The 15,854-nt window shown below is 36.0% G+C and overlaps 1 protein-coding gene across 1 annotated transcript; it reads left to right on the plus strand.

Moving 5' to 3' along the window:
- The first annotated feature begins 10,935 nt into the window (after positions 1 to 10,935).
- LOC131874670 (short-chain type dehydrogenase/reductase-like) lies at positions 10,936 to 12,035 on the plus strand. Its single transcript, XM_059218555.1, has one exon. It carries the CDS (start codon positions 11,005 to 11,007, stop codon positions 11,782 to 11,784), a length of 780 nt encoding a protein of 259 aa, XP_059074538.1. The 5' UTR covers positions 10,936 to 11,004; the 3' UTR covers positions 11,785 to 12,035.
- The last annotated feature ends 3,819 nt before the right edge of the window (positions 12,036 to 15,854 follow it).

The raw sequence follows: 15,854 nt of genomic DNA on the forward strand, positions 1-15,854 counted from the left end.
GGAAATATGTAATATTATATAAATTATCATTCCATTATTGTTGCAGGGTTCCATGATGGGTTTTGCACATGGTTTGAGGCATGAAGGTGACTGAAAACTTGCCTCAAGAAGGTTTGATTTTTCAAGAAAAGTACAGTCCTGATACAGGGTCTATATCTCAAAACGTAACCGTTGGATCTTTCTAATTTTTGGATATGTTAATCATAACCTACTTTTCTAGAGTCCCACCATAGGGAGCTGCAAAATATGTCCAATGGAAAAAGGTATTCATCTTCGAGTGAGCATGTGTCAAAGAGGCCAGTAAGTTATTGTTTAACAGTAACCTTTTATACATGTTGAGGGTTGGATCAGAGTACATGGTGTTTGGTAATTAATGGTTGGTATGAGTTTTGAGAGGGTGTGTGTAAGTGTAAAGGCTCTGTATAAAGTGATGGTATCCTTCAAACAAACTTATACTCCCTTTGGTTTATGACTGCCCTCAATGCCAAGAAACCTATCCTAGTTGGTCTAGAAGTTATGATTGTGTTCATAGGCAAGAAGCAATACATGTGGAGTTTTATAAAAGATTATGGCAAACCTTCATAAGGGAAAGTGATTAATCATTGTGAAACCTCAACAATGTGAGGTAGGTTCCTAAAAGGTGTAGGGATTGTGTATGGGTGTGGATGCTTTGCATCACCTATCCAACCTCGTTACAGAATGCCCATTGGGTATTTTATAGCCTCTACGACATGTCATGAATCATCCCAAACCGACGAGATTGAACTCGACACAATCGGTTTCTAACTGTAACTATCTTTTGATTTCCATCGGGTCATCGGGTTAGCACCGAAACACTTACACTGATGTGTGATGGCAGTTTACAACTCACTTTCTTTTCTATCGGGTCATTGGAGTAGCCTCAAAACACTTACTTCGATGTTCGATGACATTTTACACTTTGCGCACTTCCACATTGGTTTCCATCAGGTCATCGGAGTAGCATTAAAATACTCTTACCGATGGCGGATGGTGCGCTCCCAACAGAATGCTTCATTGTTGGGTTATCGGTGTAGCCCCAAACATGTTTTGCTGATGGCCAATGATGTGCTCCAAACCTGCTTCCTTCCCATCAGGTTATCGGTGTAGCTCCAAACTTGTGATGCCGATAGCCGATGGTGCGCTCCAAACTGCATGCTTTCCCATTGGGTTACCGGGTGACACAAAAACTAGTCTTGCCAATTCTCGATGGCTTCACTTCGATTCGCTCCACTTGCTAACTTCTCGCTGGGTCCCACCATGGTCACCAAGTTACAGGAGGTAAACCTTGTGCAACTTTCCATTGCAGTATAGCGATCGACATTGATCATCCCAGACTTGCTCACCTGTTAGCTGGCAGTTTCATCGGGTTATCGGTGTAGGTGGAAAACACTCCTGCCGATATCCGATGGTTCCACTTTGACTCACTCCAACCGCTGGTGACTCCATCAGGGTAAGTCTTTCCAAAAAACAAAACTTTCACAAAGAAAACAAAAATGCACCCCAAGCTCCAAACATACAACCTAATGGACTAGAACTATTCCTTATGCCAAAATTGCCAAAATTGAAAAGGGTATCTACTCATCCTTAGGTGCTCCTAAACCAAAGTAAACCAATATCCAAGAAGGATACACAAGATTTGTAAGTGGAAAAATTAAAGAGAAAAACCCCAATATTATGTAGATGACATAAATCCTAAATAATTTACAAAGAGAGAGAGAGAGAGAGAGAGAGAGAGAGAGAGAGAGAGAGATGTTGGTATTTTGAATATGTTGATATGGTTTTGTCATTGATGTCAACACTTATCAACTCTGGTTAGTCCACTAACACTTGGAGAATTGGCAATGTTCACCGGCAAACAAGTGACTTATGCACAGTCACCAGTATCTATTTCACCGACAGGATATATTGTTCACCAACACTTGGAATGACATGGAGAATATTTGGTTATGTCAAAAACATCATTTGGACACTTTGTCTTGGAGATTTGTTCATTGGTATATTCGAGTTTGCATATTTGCTGTTACTGGCAGATAGGTCCAGGATAAACACTGGAAGGCTTATCTATTCCAGATCAGCACGACATGCTATGGAGATGATTTATTATCATTGCAAATGCATTAAGCCGACATGTTGAATCGGATATTTCATTGGTTATTCATTTACTTGTAAATTGTTTTGTTGTAATATCTTTTGTAAAGCCGACCTATACATTTTGGTCCTAGGCTTCGGCATATATGTAAGATCTTATTTTATCGAAGTAGAATGTAAGGAAAAAAATGCGAAAAGGATTGTAATGAGGTATATGCAAGAATAAGCAGAGCTATACACGCAGACATCATTTGAAGGTTGAAGGAAGGTTTTTGTGAAGGCATATCAGAACTAAACCGGTACTGAATCTAGCATATGAAGATGCTATTTTGAGCTGTACATCATTATTGGATTTAACCATCCAATTGTAGTCAGTGTGACTCCCATTTGTGTTTGAGTAGTGAGTTCTAGGTGCTTGGCCTTTCTGCATGTGCAGACCCCCTATTGTATACACATACTATATGCAGTAGTATCATCTGATTGTGGGTAAGGTTTCCCACCGTGGTTTTTCCCCTTACAGGGTTTCCACATGCAAACATTGGTGTTATGTGTTATGGAAGTTGTTGTCTTTTTGTTTCATGCATTGATCTTTATCAGTACTACAGTTAACTGATAAAATGTCTACTGACATTAAGTTTGGTTTACCTGTATTAAGCATTGAGTTTTGGTTAAGTTAATTTTAGTTGAAAATCATTAGACAACTGATTCACCCACCCCTCTCAATTGTCTCCGAGACCTAACAATGGAATGTTACCATGAATAAATGAGAGAGGAACCTCAAATATATAGAGGTGAGAGTGCAGTTGTAAATGTATCTCCCAAGCCTAAGCATGCCATCTAGCATCTTATGTGTGTGAAAAGTGTAAAAATCCTCATAAGGAGGAAATATAATTTTTGACATATTTGGAATAAATAAAATGAGTTATGTGAGAACTCATATAAGACAAAGGAATTGTATGAATTCCTTATAAATATTCCTACAAGTAACAAGTAAAAGGAAATTAACTTTATCAAGTAAAGATTAATTTCTAACACCCCCCTTAAGCTTTACTTGGGGGGTTTATATCAAACCCTTCAATGGGTTGTAATCCAAGATTATTATAATGATGAAAAAATTTATCTTTACAAAGTGGTTTGGTGAGAATATCTATAATTTTATCTTCACCTTTATAATATAGAAGAGAATTTTTTTTTCTTCAATTTTCTCTTTTATGACTTGGTGTTGAAGAACAATGTGCTTGGTCCTTACATGGAATATTAGATTCTTTTCCAAATCAATGACACTTTGATTATCACAATACAAAGGTGTAGGAGTTGCTTGAGGTAGACCCAAGTCTTCAAGTTATCTTCTTAGCCATAGGGCCTCTTTGGATGCATTTACCTACATGATTGGTACAACCCTTATATATAACTTTGGTAGAGCCAAGATAAGTATATTATTGTTTCTTACTATTACATGAGATTGCACCTAATCCAACAAAAAACAACATCCACAAGTAGATCTCTCATCATTGGTATTCCCCCCTAGATTTGAATCAGTATATCGTTTCAAAATAAATTCACAATTTGCATGTCATAAAATAAACCTACATTAAGAGTGTCTTTGTCTTCAGTTTCTTCTACAAGTGTTTCAGCTCTAACAAATGCTCCATCAAATATTTCAACTGATTTCTGTGTGATTCTTGGTTGAGCCTTTGTAGGTTTTCCATATGATTTAGGTGAAACTGGTAAGTTATGCAAATAACACTTTCCCATTCCTTCATCATTTAATTTGAGCATTTTCTCAAAATTTTCCCATAATTTCTCTTGAGTTTCTTGAGTGGGATAGACTAATTCTCTGTTATGTGGAACTCTTGCATCTTGTGCTGGTTTCAAATTATTGCAATATTGACTGGAATTTGCTGCCATAGTGATTTCTTGTCCATTATGAGGAAACTTAACACATTGGTGGTATGTAGAAGGAACTTCTTGAATGCCATGATTCCATGGTCTTCCTAGAAGAATGTTATAAGATAAGTTCAAGTCCAGAACCTGGAACAATGTATAACTTTCCACGGGTCCTATTTTGATTGGTAACACCACAGTTCCTTTAGAAGAACGTTCTTCCTCATCATACACCTTGATAGTTATTTTCTTCTTTGGATCTACTGTATTTTCTGAATATCCCAAAGCCTTTATTAAACTTAATGCACAAATGTATAAGCCATACCCACCATCTATGAGCACGCGTTTGACACAGGTTTTATGAATGGTGACTTCAACATGTAAGGGACCATTGTGAGGGTGTTGCAAGGATGCGTCATCATTTTCAGAAAAGGACAAGAAATGTGGGGCTATGAGGTGTCCCACCATTTGTTTGAACTGATCCACATCCAGATCTTTTGAGACTGTTGTTTTTGTTAGAGCCTTCTCCAATATTTCCTTATGCATAGACGAAACTTTTAGGAGCTCCAAAATTGAAATTTTAGCGGGTGTCTTTTGTAATTGTTCCACTAAATTGTATTGTCTTGAAGTGGATGTTGATTTATTTGTTATACCCAGAAATGTAACCTTCGCTTTGCTTCTTGTAATAACATTGATTGGTTCTGAAGGTGTGTTGTCTTTGACAATGATGAAATTTACCACAACATCATATGTGTAAGTGTAGTTTACTTTAGCTTTTCCTTTTTCATCTTTTGGTTTGGATTGTTCACCTTTTTCATAATTTGGAAGTGGATTTTTGAATGCTAGATGTGATTCATTCATCTTATGACCATCCACTGTGATAGTTCCATTATCGATTAAATCTTGAATAAGATGCTTGAATCTTTGACAATCATTGGCTTGGTGTCCTTTGTTTCGATGATAATTGCAAAAATGATTGTCATTCCACCAATTAGGTTTGACTTGAGGGTCATAATTCCTTGCTTCTGGTAAGGTAATCAATTTATTTGCAAGAAGAGTTTTCAAAGCTGATTCCAACGGTTCTCCAATGTTTGTGAATTTCTTGCGAGGATTGGAGAAGAAAGACTTGGATCTACTGTTCTCTTGATTGTTGTTGTTTGGTACTTGACTTGATAAGTTTAAGATTGGTTGTTGTTTGGTAGCATTGCTGTCATCATTTCCTCCATTGGTAACATTCCTATTCTTTGACCAAAATTTAGGTTTGTCATTGTTATTGTTGTTGTTGTTGTAGGAATTGCAAAATTTTAACTCTCCTTTCTTTACCATTGCATCTTCTATCTTTAGACCATTTTCAATCATTTTAGCAAAAGGAGGACATTGCATTTTAAGACGAAACTCTTTTCACTGATAAGGTTGTCAATGAATATGTCCATTTTCTCTTGATCGGGTACATGTCTCTTGGATATCTATTTAACATTCATTTCCGTCATTGTAAAAAGACCATGAAAGGTTCACCATTGTTTTGCTTGACGTTACATAGATCTAGCATTGTTATCTCATTTCTTACATTATAGGAGTATTGTGAGATAAATCTATTCACAAGTTCTTCAAAATATTTAATCCCAGATGGTAATCTTGAGAACCATTCCGTTGATTGTCCACTTAAGCTTCTAGGGAATAAACGCATCAGGTAAGTTTCATCCTGTGCAAATTCCATACTCATGGTGCAAAATTTTCTAATGTGATCTTGAGGATCGGATTTCCCATCATATTTATCATATTTAGGGACTTCACAATGTTGTGGGAATGGTATCATGTTTAAACTTTTGTCAAAAGGATATGGGAAGATGTCCTCTAATGAATATTTCTTAGAATTTGTTCCATTCTGTATATCTTGTATTTGTTGTTGTAAGGTTTCTATTTGTCGAGTGAGAGTTAACAAAGGATTATCAATATGGGTTCTTCTTGCATCCTCATAAGTTCTTCTGTCACCACACTCTCTTCTTGTATCATCATGGTCTTTTCTCGTTTATCTCCTCTTGTTTCCTCATGATTTACTTGATTTACATCCTCGTTATTGGGATCATCAGTGTTTTGATGGTTACTCATCTCTGCATCTTGTTTCAAACTTTCTATGTTAAAGTCTTGTGGCAATTTAGCTCCTGATTTTGTCAACATTAGGATGTACTTTTCTTTTTATTTTTCCAATAAATTTTCCATTAGTCTGTCAAATTTATAATCTTGTTCTAGGTCTCTAATGGTGTTATTTACTACTTCTTCACCAACATCTATGTATTCAAATTGATGAAACATTGGATTTTCTTCCATTTGTTTTTGTTGTTTTCTGAATTGCTCGTATTGAGCTCTAGTCCAAACTAGCATGTGATTGATTTGGACTTCTCGAGTTTTGATCTTCTAAAATGTCACTCAATAAGTGATCACTGGTTTAGGAAGATAAGCTTTGTTGATTTTACCATTGTTATTAGTGCGTTGCGATAAGGTATCTTGTTGTTGAAAAGCATGTTCTTGCAAAATTTCTTCGTCAAACTCCGTTCCATAACCACATAAATAGTGACGAAAACGGTGTAGGAATGTCCCGTGTTTTAACAAGATTTTGCGATTGATGTACAAGAATCTTGTCTTCTTCAAAGTAGCCTTATAACTAGGTTTTCTTTTCTTAAGGCGATATTTAAAAGTCATATAAGCATATGATGGTTTACAAGTTTGTTTGATTCCAATGTGAGTGCAATATTTATTTTGATAAAACCTAGGTTCAAACAGGAATGATATATCCAAGATAATGAACAAAGGTTGATATGATCAAGTTTCATGATAAAGGATTTGATGTTTCCTGATGAGAAACTGATAATAATGTTGATCTTTTTGCACTTAAGATGGTTCAATCACTAACTTGTTGAATGTTTTATGCTTATGAAAACCTTTGGAAATAACCTATTTGATTGATAAGCTGATTATTTGACCAGTTTAAAGACCTGTGATAGTTGAAGACAAATATACTCGAAAAAGGGTATTTGAAAATGATATTGAAATTTTGGTGTGATATGCAAAAAAACCCTCTATTTTAGATGTAGGAAAACATTTGCGCTGACCTATTTGTCAAAAGCTCTAACCTACGCGATAAATGTGCTACTCTATGTGATTAAAAGTGCTTCTATGTGAAATAAAAGAATTAAAATATAGTGTAAAAGAATAGTTTCATGTTGAAAAGCGTTATTCCAAAGATCAAATGCATGATTCTAAGGGATAAAAGTGTTGTACTGTTGTTTAAAAGAACTGTTCTATTGGTCAAAAGCATTGTTCTGTGCAACAAATGCACAATTCTGACTGTGTTAAAGAGATTTTCAAATTTTCCAGCAAGTTGTCAGATTTTTACTCAATTCAGACTGATGATTTTTTTAGTTTTTGACCATTTTGAAAACATTTTTGAAGACACAAAAGACATAATGTTTTGGAAATCAAAGTGCACAAGCAAGCACAAATCCTATGGTAGGTCGAGACAATAATTGTTGAATCTCACATGGGGTTTGCCCCGAGGCTACGCTATTCAGAGCAGATATTTAGGTGCTTGACCCCACTGGATCCACCCTCAACACTCACTTCTTTGGGGCAGCCAAGCATCGATTTCCATGAAAACTCCCCATGAAAAACTTTATATCTCTACTAAGAACCGTATGTGTGTGAGCTGCTTCAGAGGTCTGACATCCTGGACCAACAATTACAAGGATTTTGGTAGCAAATACAAAATATTTTTAGTAAGGGCTTCCGGTCATGTGGCCATACATGCGACACTTAAACTCTGTAAATACAGAAGGTTCCCAGCCTACAGAGGTTACGCTCCATAGGGTTAATGGGGAAACATAGTGTCAGTATGAACTAATCAACAAATGTTGTTCACGACTTTCGTCAAAGACATAATTTATTTAGAGTGGATTGGAAGGACTCGATATTAGCCCGTTTCCACTTGGGTCGTTCCCTTCTCATTGCCCCCCTCAAGGCAACTCAGGAAGGCAAGCCCTCTAAAGGTTACACATAAAAGAAATAGGTCTAGTTTTCAAATCACCGTATACGAGTGAGAGCATACTTGCCTACTACTTCAACAAACACGAAAGAAAAAGGTTTATTTTAAGACTTCTAAGAATCTATGTGCAACTAATTTAAGGAAAACACTCAAATGCAAGGTGCATGCTGTTGATTATCCTCCTAGTTAGACTAGATGAGTAAGATATGATGTTTTACTTGAAAAACCCTTAATTTAGCTAAGTGAGGAAATGCATGAAATTTGCTCAAAATGGACCCTGCACCCACAAATGTCAATAGTTTTCAAATTCTTAAGCCTTGGACATTCGGACCTGCAAAATTGTTAGCTTTCAGATTATAAAAATTCAAATTTCACCCAGTGATAGAACATAAGTGCTAAAACTGCAAAAGCGCTATCCTAGATGGCAAAAGCACTATCCTAAACAATAAAAGTGCTAAATTGTACGACAAAGGTGCTAACCCTGTATTTCTTGAATGCGCGAATTCATGATTAAAAACACCATTCTATTTAAAACAGACGTTAAACTAAGCAATAAAAGCGCTAACCTACTTAACAAATGCGTTGTCAAATTTCACAGATGCATGAAACTGACTTACAAAAGCGTTAAATTGATTCTGCGAGAATAAGACAGGATATTAGAAAGGTAAGTGCGAGGCCTGATCCCCACAGTGGGCGCCAAAAATGTTAAAGTTGAACTCCAAAGAAATATCCTGAAACTTGTTAGTTTAGATCATAAAATATAAAAAGGAAATCTACAGGAAACTTAACTTCAACCAATGAAGTAACATGAAGTAAATGAAATAAACAAGATTATACCTTCCACGGTTTACACCTCATTGTGTCCTAACTCCATTGTTCTTGGTTGCAGATGATTTGATCTCAGACAAGCACTGGTAGCTTCCAAGATGGCATATGAAGAATGAACTAATAGTTAACTGATGCTATAATATTCATATGCAAATGATTTAAGCTAACATGATATTAAGCTATGATAAAAATTCTAAAATTGGTATTTGCTTCAAACTCAAACTCATGGATGCAAGAAAAAAACTCCTAGGATGACTATAAGATTAGCTATTAGTTTCAAAATGGCTTAGGAGACCTCTTTTTATAGATTTTTGAGTGCACGAGCTTAGGTGACAGAGATCAACGATCATGATCGAATCTTGCAAATTGGATGGCTATGAGTAAGAGGTTGAAGGTTGAGAGAAAGGGGGAAGGAGAAGACAAGTGTCACTCATCTCACCTTGACTGAGTTGAAGACTTGAGATGATATAGGATAATTGGAAAGGATGTAAGAATGAGAGGACAAGTGGACTCAAGTCCTCCTAAGATATAGTGATGTTAGAGAGAATATAGAAGAAGGCTAGGAAATATGTGCACGTACACAATATTTCATTTATTTTGGAAGTTGGAGATAATTGGCTAATAAATGATTTAATTTAATTGAATTTTGTTGAATTAATTTAGCCACATGATGAATGAGTTGGCAAAGTGGAGATGACATGGAGATGGAAAGGTGAGTTGGAAATATAATTAAATAATTAAGAAATTATTTAATTAATGAGACTATAGAATAGTAGATACATGAACAATTAAATATTAGATATTTAATTAATTGATTAGAAGAAAAGGATATAACGAATTAATTGATAAAATGTTTCAATTAAATTAATTAATAGAAGAATATAAAATGAATTAAATAAATTAATCTTTTCAAATTAACTATTTAATAGAAGAATAATTATTAAATAAATATAAAATATTTATTTAATTGCTCATAACCAATTTTATGTGTATACAATAAGATTTAATATATTGGATCATAAATATAATTTATACAAATGATCTAGTTACGAAAGTAAACAGTCTCAAATACATTACAACATATGTATTTATTATTTATAAACCAAACTTACATGATTGTAAATATGATTGACAAAAGATACTCATTTATAAAAGTAGACTAATTTCTGAAATCTATATGAATGTATTAATCAACTAAATTAATATAAAGCTATTTCTAAAATAAAATTAATATTCTTTAAATTAACATGTTCATATTCCTCATTGAAATGAAAGCTTAATCAAATTTAAGAATCTTGTAAACAAATAAAGACATTTATATTTATAATCATGATAGTTGTGGATACCATCAAAATATGAAGACCTAAAGAATTTTGTGAGACATAATTTCTTCCCATCTATAATAAATTAGAGTAACCATTAGAATAGTCAAACAACAGTATATGTAGGATTGACAAAGTAGAACAACACAATAATATTGTCTAGAATTAAATCTAAAAATTATATATTTTACTTTATCAAGGAGAGTGAATCTTCTATAATTGTTTCTTTGATATCATATCCCATCGCCATCAATTGAAAAGGTTTGCCATAAAATTATAACAAATTAGGTATAAGTCCCGGTTCACCCACCACCTATTTAAAAAAAAGTGAAACTCCAATAAACTGCTTGGCCCTCTCTATTTAAATAAATAAATCATTTTAACAAGTGCGGTTTCATCCCTGAATTATTTAAAGCTATTCAATTAAGTGCCCATTGATCACTTGATTACAAAATATGCTATTAAAAGTTACGTGACGTAAGCCTTGACGTTTGCAGATGAGATTTGAATGCTGGAAAATCTTTCCTTTCAATTAAAAGTTACGTGACGTAAGCCTTGACGTTTGCAGATGAGATTTGAATGCTGGAAAATCTTTCCTTTCAATCGCAACATTGAAATAATTAATTGATATCGCCAATCAATGTTGACTGCAAATGTTTGAAACGGCAAAATAATATAAAATCAATGACGTCACGGAAATGAATTTTATCGGCCGCCCAGATGCCAAATCTGATTTACTCGAACCTATTTAAATTCAATTCAATTCAGATTTCAGGCACAAACATAAAGCGAATTGTCTTCACAAATTATAGATTTTTGACAATGAGTAGTCAGGAAAAGCAGGGCAGCAGTTTGGAAGGGCGCGTAGCCATCGTGACGGGTGCCTCGAGAGGCATCGGCAGAGAAATTGCTCTGCATTTGGCTGAAAAAGGAGCCAAAGTCGTGATAAATTATGTAGGAAACCAGCAAAAAGCAGAAGAAGTCGCAGCCATAATCAATGAAAACAAGGACGGAGAAAGAGCGATTATATGCAGAGCAGATATTTCAGTTTCTGGGGACGTGAAAAAATTATTCGATGCAGCGGAGAAAGCGTTCGGAGGCGTCCACATAATCGTGAACTGTGCGGGAGTGCTCGATTCCAACTCACCCTCAATTGCAAACACGCCTGAAGAGGATTGGGATCGGACTTTCAACATTAACTGCAAAGGAGCGTTTTTGTGCTCGAGGGAAGCGGCAAACAGACTCGTACGTGGTGGCGGTGGCCGCATTATCAATTTGAGCAGCTCGCTTGTGGGGACTGTGAAGCCTGGGTATGGGGCTTACGCCGCCACCAATGCTGCCGTTGAGACCATGACCAGGATTTTGGCCAAGGAGTTGAGGGGGACTCGCATTACTGCAAATTGCATCGCACCAGGTGGGATTGTGACGGAGTTGTTTTTGGAGGGGAAGAGTGAGGAGTTGGTTGATAGGATTGCCATGGAGTCACCCTTTGAGCGGCTGGGGCAGAAGGAGGATGTTGCTCCCGTGGCGGCTTTCCTTGCTACAGATGATGCTGAGTGGGTTAATGGCCAGGTTATTCGTATCAATGGAGGCATCGTTTGAATAAGACTTAAGATTTAGGCTTTTGATTGGTTATAAATAGTATATTAGCTTTTCACAGTCTATGAAATGGAGTATGTAAGCTTGACGTATAATTTGAGTTTCCAATCTCTCTGAGTGATTTATCTTCAGAAAAAGAAAAGAATGAAAATGAGAAATGGAGTATGTAAACTTTATGCATGATTGGAGTTTCCAATCTCTCTGAGTGATTCATCTTCAGAAAAATGAAAGAATGAAAATAGGAAATATTGTAATGTTTTGTTTTCCAAGCAATCACTCAGAAAAAGGAAAGAATGAAAATAGGAAAATTATAATTTTTTGTTTTCCAAACTTTTTTCTTATAATAGCATCTTTCTATTCTTAAAATTTGACATGACTTGTTTTTATAAACAAGATTTTTATTTAAAAATGTTATCAAAATAAAAATTGAAGATCACAAGTTATATCGTTGATAAAGTATTTTGTTTCATCACCTCTTGGCTTCTGTACCGAGAGGATTTCATCACCTCTTGGCTTGATCTTGAACGGTATTTCGTTCGGGTTTCTATATAAATAGGGCGAGAGCGCAAGTTGTAGCTCAATCCTGCGATTACATACTGAGTGTCAATTATGAAGGGGATACATTGCCCTAGACCGATTGACTAGAGATTTAGGTGTCTCGCCTAGAATGTATCTACGTAGGTGTGCCCAAATCTGAGTAAAAACCTTTGTGATTAGAAGTCTTATTCTTATTGTTTTTCGAATACATTGGTGCAAGGGATACATGTCGTGTCAAATTGCAACGCAACATGCAATTTTCCCCCTTTATTTAGATTTGGTGTTGAACGTCTACCATCCATGTATCTAGGCATACCTTTATTCAATGGGGGCAATCAAAGACAATATTTGGTGCGACACTATTGGGAAGTGCACGAAGAAGGTGGGATGTTGGAAGGGGAGATGGTTCACCATGTCTAGCAAAATCACCATGCTTAAGGCAGTCATCGCTATCATACCAATATGTATGCTTTCATGTATCGAATTATCGAATGGGGATAGCACAAAGATAGCCTCTCTGCAAAAAAGTTTCCTTTGGGAAGGCTCCAATGAAAAAGAAACACATACCTCATCTCTTATTGTGGGACACTATAAAAAAAAATTGAAATTGAGAGGGGATGCCAGTATTCGTGAAATGCAAACATAGAACATTGCTCTTGGGGCCAAGCTAACATGGCGGATCTTCAAAATACATGTAGCCCTCTAGAGCAGACTCTTTCATCATCATTAATGATGATGAAACAGTCCCTCACTTTGCTACCATAGGTCTCCAATGGCGTGTGCACTACTTTCTCCAAGCCTAGGATGGTGACAAGAGGGTACTAGTCATTCCAAGAATCATACAAGGAGGAGCTATCAAGGTAACACACCTAATTTTCCATAGGAGGTTAGATTATAGTGCTCCTATATTTGATAATAAAATTCCGTACTGAAGAGCCCCTAGGTGGATTGGCAATAGTGAGTATGATGATTCTCTTAACCGCATACTCACTATTGCCAATCCACCTAGGGGCTCTTCAGTACGGAATTTTATTATCAAATATAGGAGCACTATAATCTAACCTCCTATGGAAAATTAGGTGTGTTACCTTGATAGCTCCTCCTTGTATGATTCTTGGAATGACTAGTACCCTCTTGTCACCATCCTAGGCTTGAAGAAAGTAGTGCACACGCCATTGGAGACCTATGGTAGCAAAGTGAGGGACTGTTTCATTATCATTAATGATGATGACGTCGAATCTTACAAATAGAAAGACTTTGATATGTTGGACTATGATTGTAAGGAACAGTTGCTAAAAAAAGCTCGGCAAGCGACATTTGCTATTATCTAATGGTAACGATAAAATTATGTATTGTGTGGCTAAATTTGATTCTTATCCCAGTAAGATTGACTTTGAGGTCATTAGTACGAAATCGATGCTTATCATTGGCCAACGGAGCTCTGTTGGGGCACAAATGTCCCCCCTAAGATGGGAGCATTTGTTTCGACCACCCTTCACAAGTGCAACTTAATGGGGAATAGACTGCAAAAGATTGGTATCTCGGGCCCTCACTGGTGTACTCTATGCAAAGAAAATGAAGAGACTGCTGACCATCTCCTGATTCAATACAAAGTGGCACAGACCCGTTGGTACCATTTTTGTCACAGACGTAGTGGGTGGTCGAGACCACTTCTAAACGGTGTTTGCGAGGTCTTTGTTTCTGCAAGCGCTTCGGGATCGGTGTACAGCAGACTTCGTTTAAACTCACCTTACATCAGTCTCCAAATCTCCCTCTCGATCTTACACCTAGGACGGGTGACAACCGAACTCTTTCAGGAGGGGTTCGCTCACATCTCCTCAAATGATAAGGTCTTCACTTGTGACGACGATGGTTTGATGGGTGGCCTGTGAACTAGCATTATATTTCTTTAGACAAACACAACACTTAGGAGTAAGAGGTTGAAGACTAGAAGTATCATTTCTTGAAAATTCAAAGGTGCGAGTGTAGCTGCACTCAATGCTCGGTGACTGATGAACTTCAGGAGAAATTTTTAATTAACACAGATATTGAAGGAGTGGTGCAGAGGATCATAGGCGAAAAGCACTTGGTGCAGGCTCAAATTCATAACGTTGAACTTTTGGAGCATTTCTTGTACAACATAGTCCATTCGTTTGGCAGCTTTGAACGTGGAGAAAAAGCAATACGCAGCTACCTCCACTGCCTTGGGCTGCCTTAGCTATGATACTTCGATGGGCCTGGTGGGTGATGCCATTTGCACCGCACTTGTGCGAAGTCTGAGGAGGTCAAATAAGCCATAACATTGTTAAAAGAGGGCCTGTATAGAAAGAGTATGCAAACTTATGCTAATTACGTAAACTATTATGAGAATCTCTTCACCCCTACCCCTATCCATATTGAGAGACTCCAAGAAGATTCGCATATTGGTTTTTGCTCTCTGAAAATCAGAACAACCATTACAATAGTTGAATAACATTTTATATAAGATTGACAAATGAAACAACATTATAAGAATATCTAAAATCAAATTTAAGAAGATTTGAATTTCTATTTATATTGAATTGTATCGCAATATTTAACATTAATAAAAACATTACAATACCCTACGGATACACTTAGCCGAATTGGAGGAAGGGAATCCTCTAGTTATTTCTCTAATCTGTATCCTGCCGCCATCAATTAGGATTGTTTCCCCAAACGATCATAATATTAATATACGAATAATTTATGAAAATTAACTGATACAAAAATACAAGTTTTGTTACAACTTAAAAATATTATTATAGTGATAACTTTCATTAAATATAGTAATATAATTACGAAATACATTACTAAGGTTACGTGACGTAAGCCTTGACGTTTGCAGATGAGATTTGATGCTGGGAAATACTTAATTAATTAGCCGATCAATTTTGACGAAAAAATAATGTCGACTACATAAGGTCATAGCTGACGTCACTGAAAGGAACGTATCGCCCGCCCACCTGCAAATCTCATTTACTGGAATATTGAAGTCTTCCAATTTCTCGGCTTACAACCATTATTCGATTCAGGCACAAACAAAAAGAAGTCTTAACAAATGAAATTTTGGTCAAATCCCTCACTCTTGATTATCGTAGATCAATATTCTTTGAGAGTTTACATTGATTTTCCTCTTTTGATCCTTCCTCCTTAGAGCTCACTACCTTTTATTCTAGTTAGATCTCGATTGTTTTATAGAATTTTTTGAGTTCATTTTGAAGGATTTTGAAGGATTTTGAAGGAATTTTAAGAATTTTAATGATTTCAAAACTAATCAGTTCAATGCATTCAATATGTGGAGATCTTCATTTAAAAGAAAAGTCATTAAAATAAGAATCGATTATCAAAAGTTACATCTCTAAAAGGTACTTTACTTCAAGAATTTCTAATAAAATTTTCTTTTTTCTTACATATCTTTTGCAATGGCTCCTATTGATGTTCCAATCTCTAACCTAATGCGAACTTGCGCTAATAGGGGGAAGCCTACAAATGTGGGACATAGTTTCCAAATCAAC

The sequence above is a fragment of the Cryptomeria japonica genome, chromosome 3 (genome assembly GCF_030272615.1).
Source record: "Cryptomeria japonica chromosome 3, Sugi_1.0, whole genome shotgun sequence".
Lineage (NCBI taxonomy): Eukaryota > Viridiplantae > Streptophyta > Pinopsida > Cupressales > Cupressaceae > Cryptomeria > Cryptomeria japonica.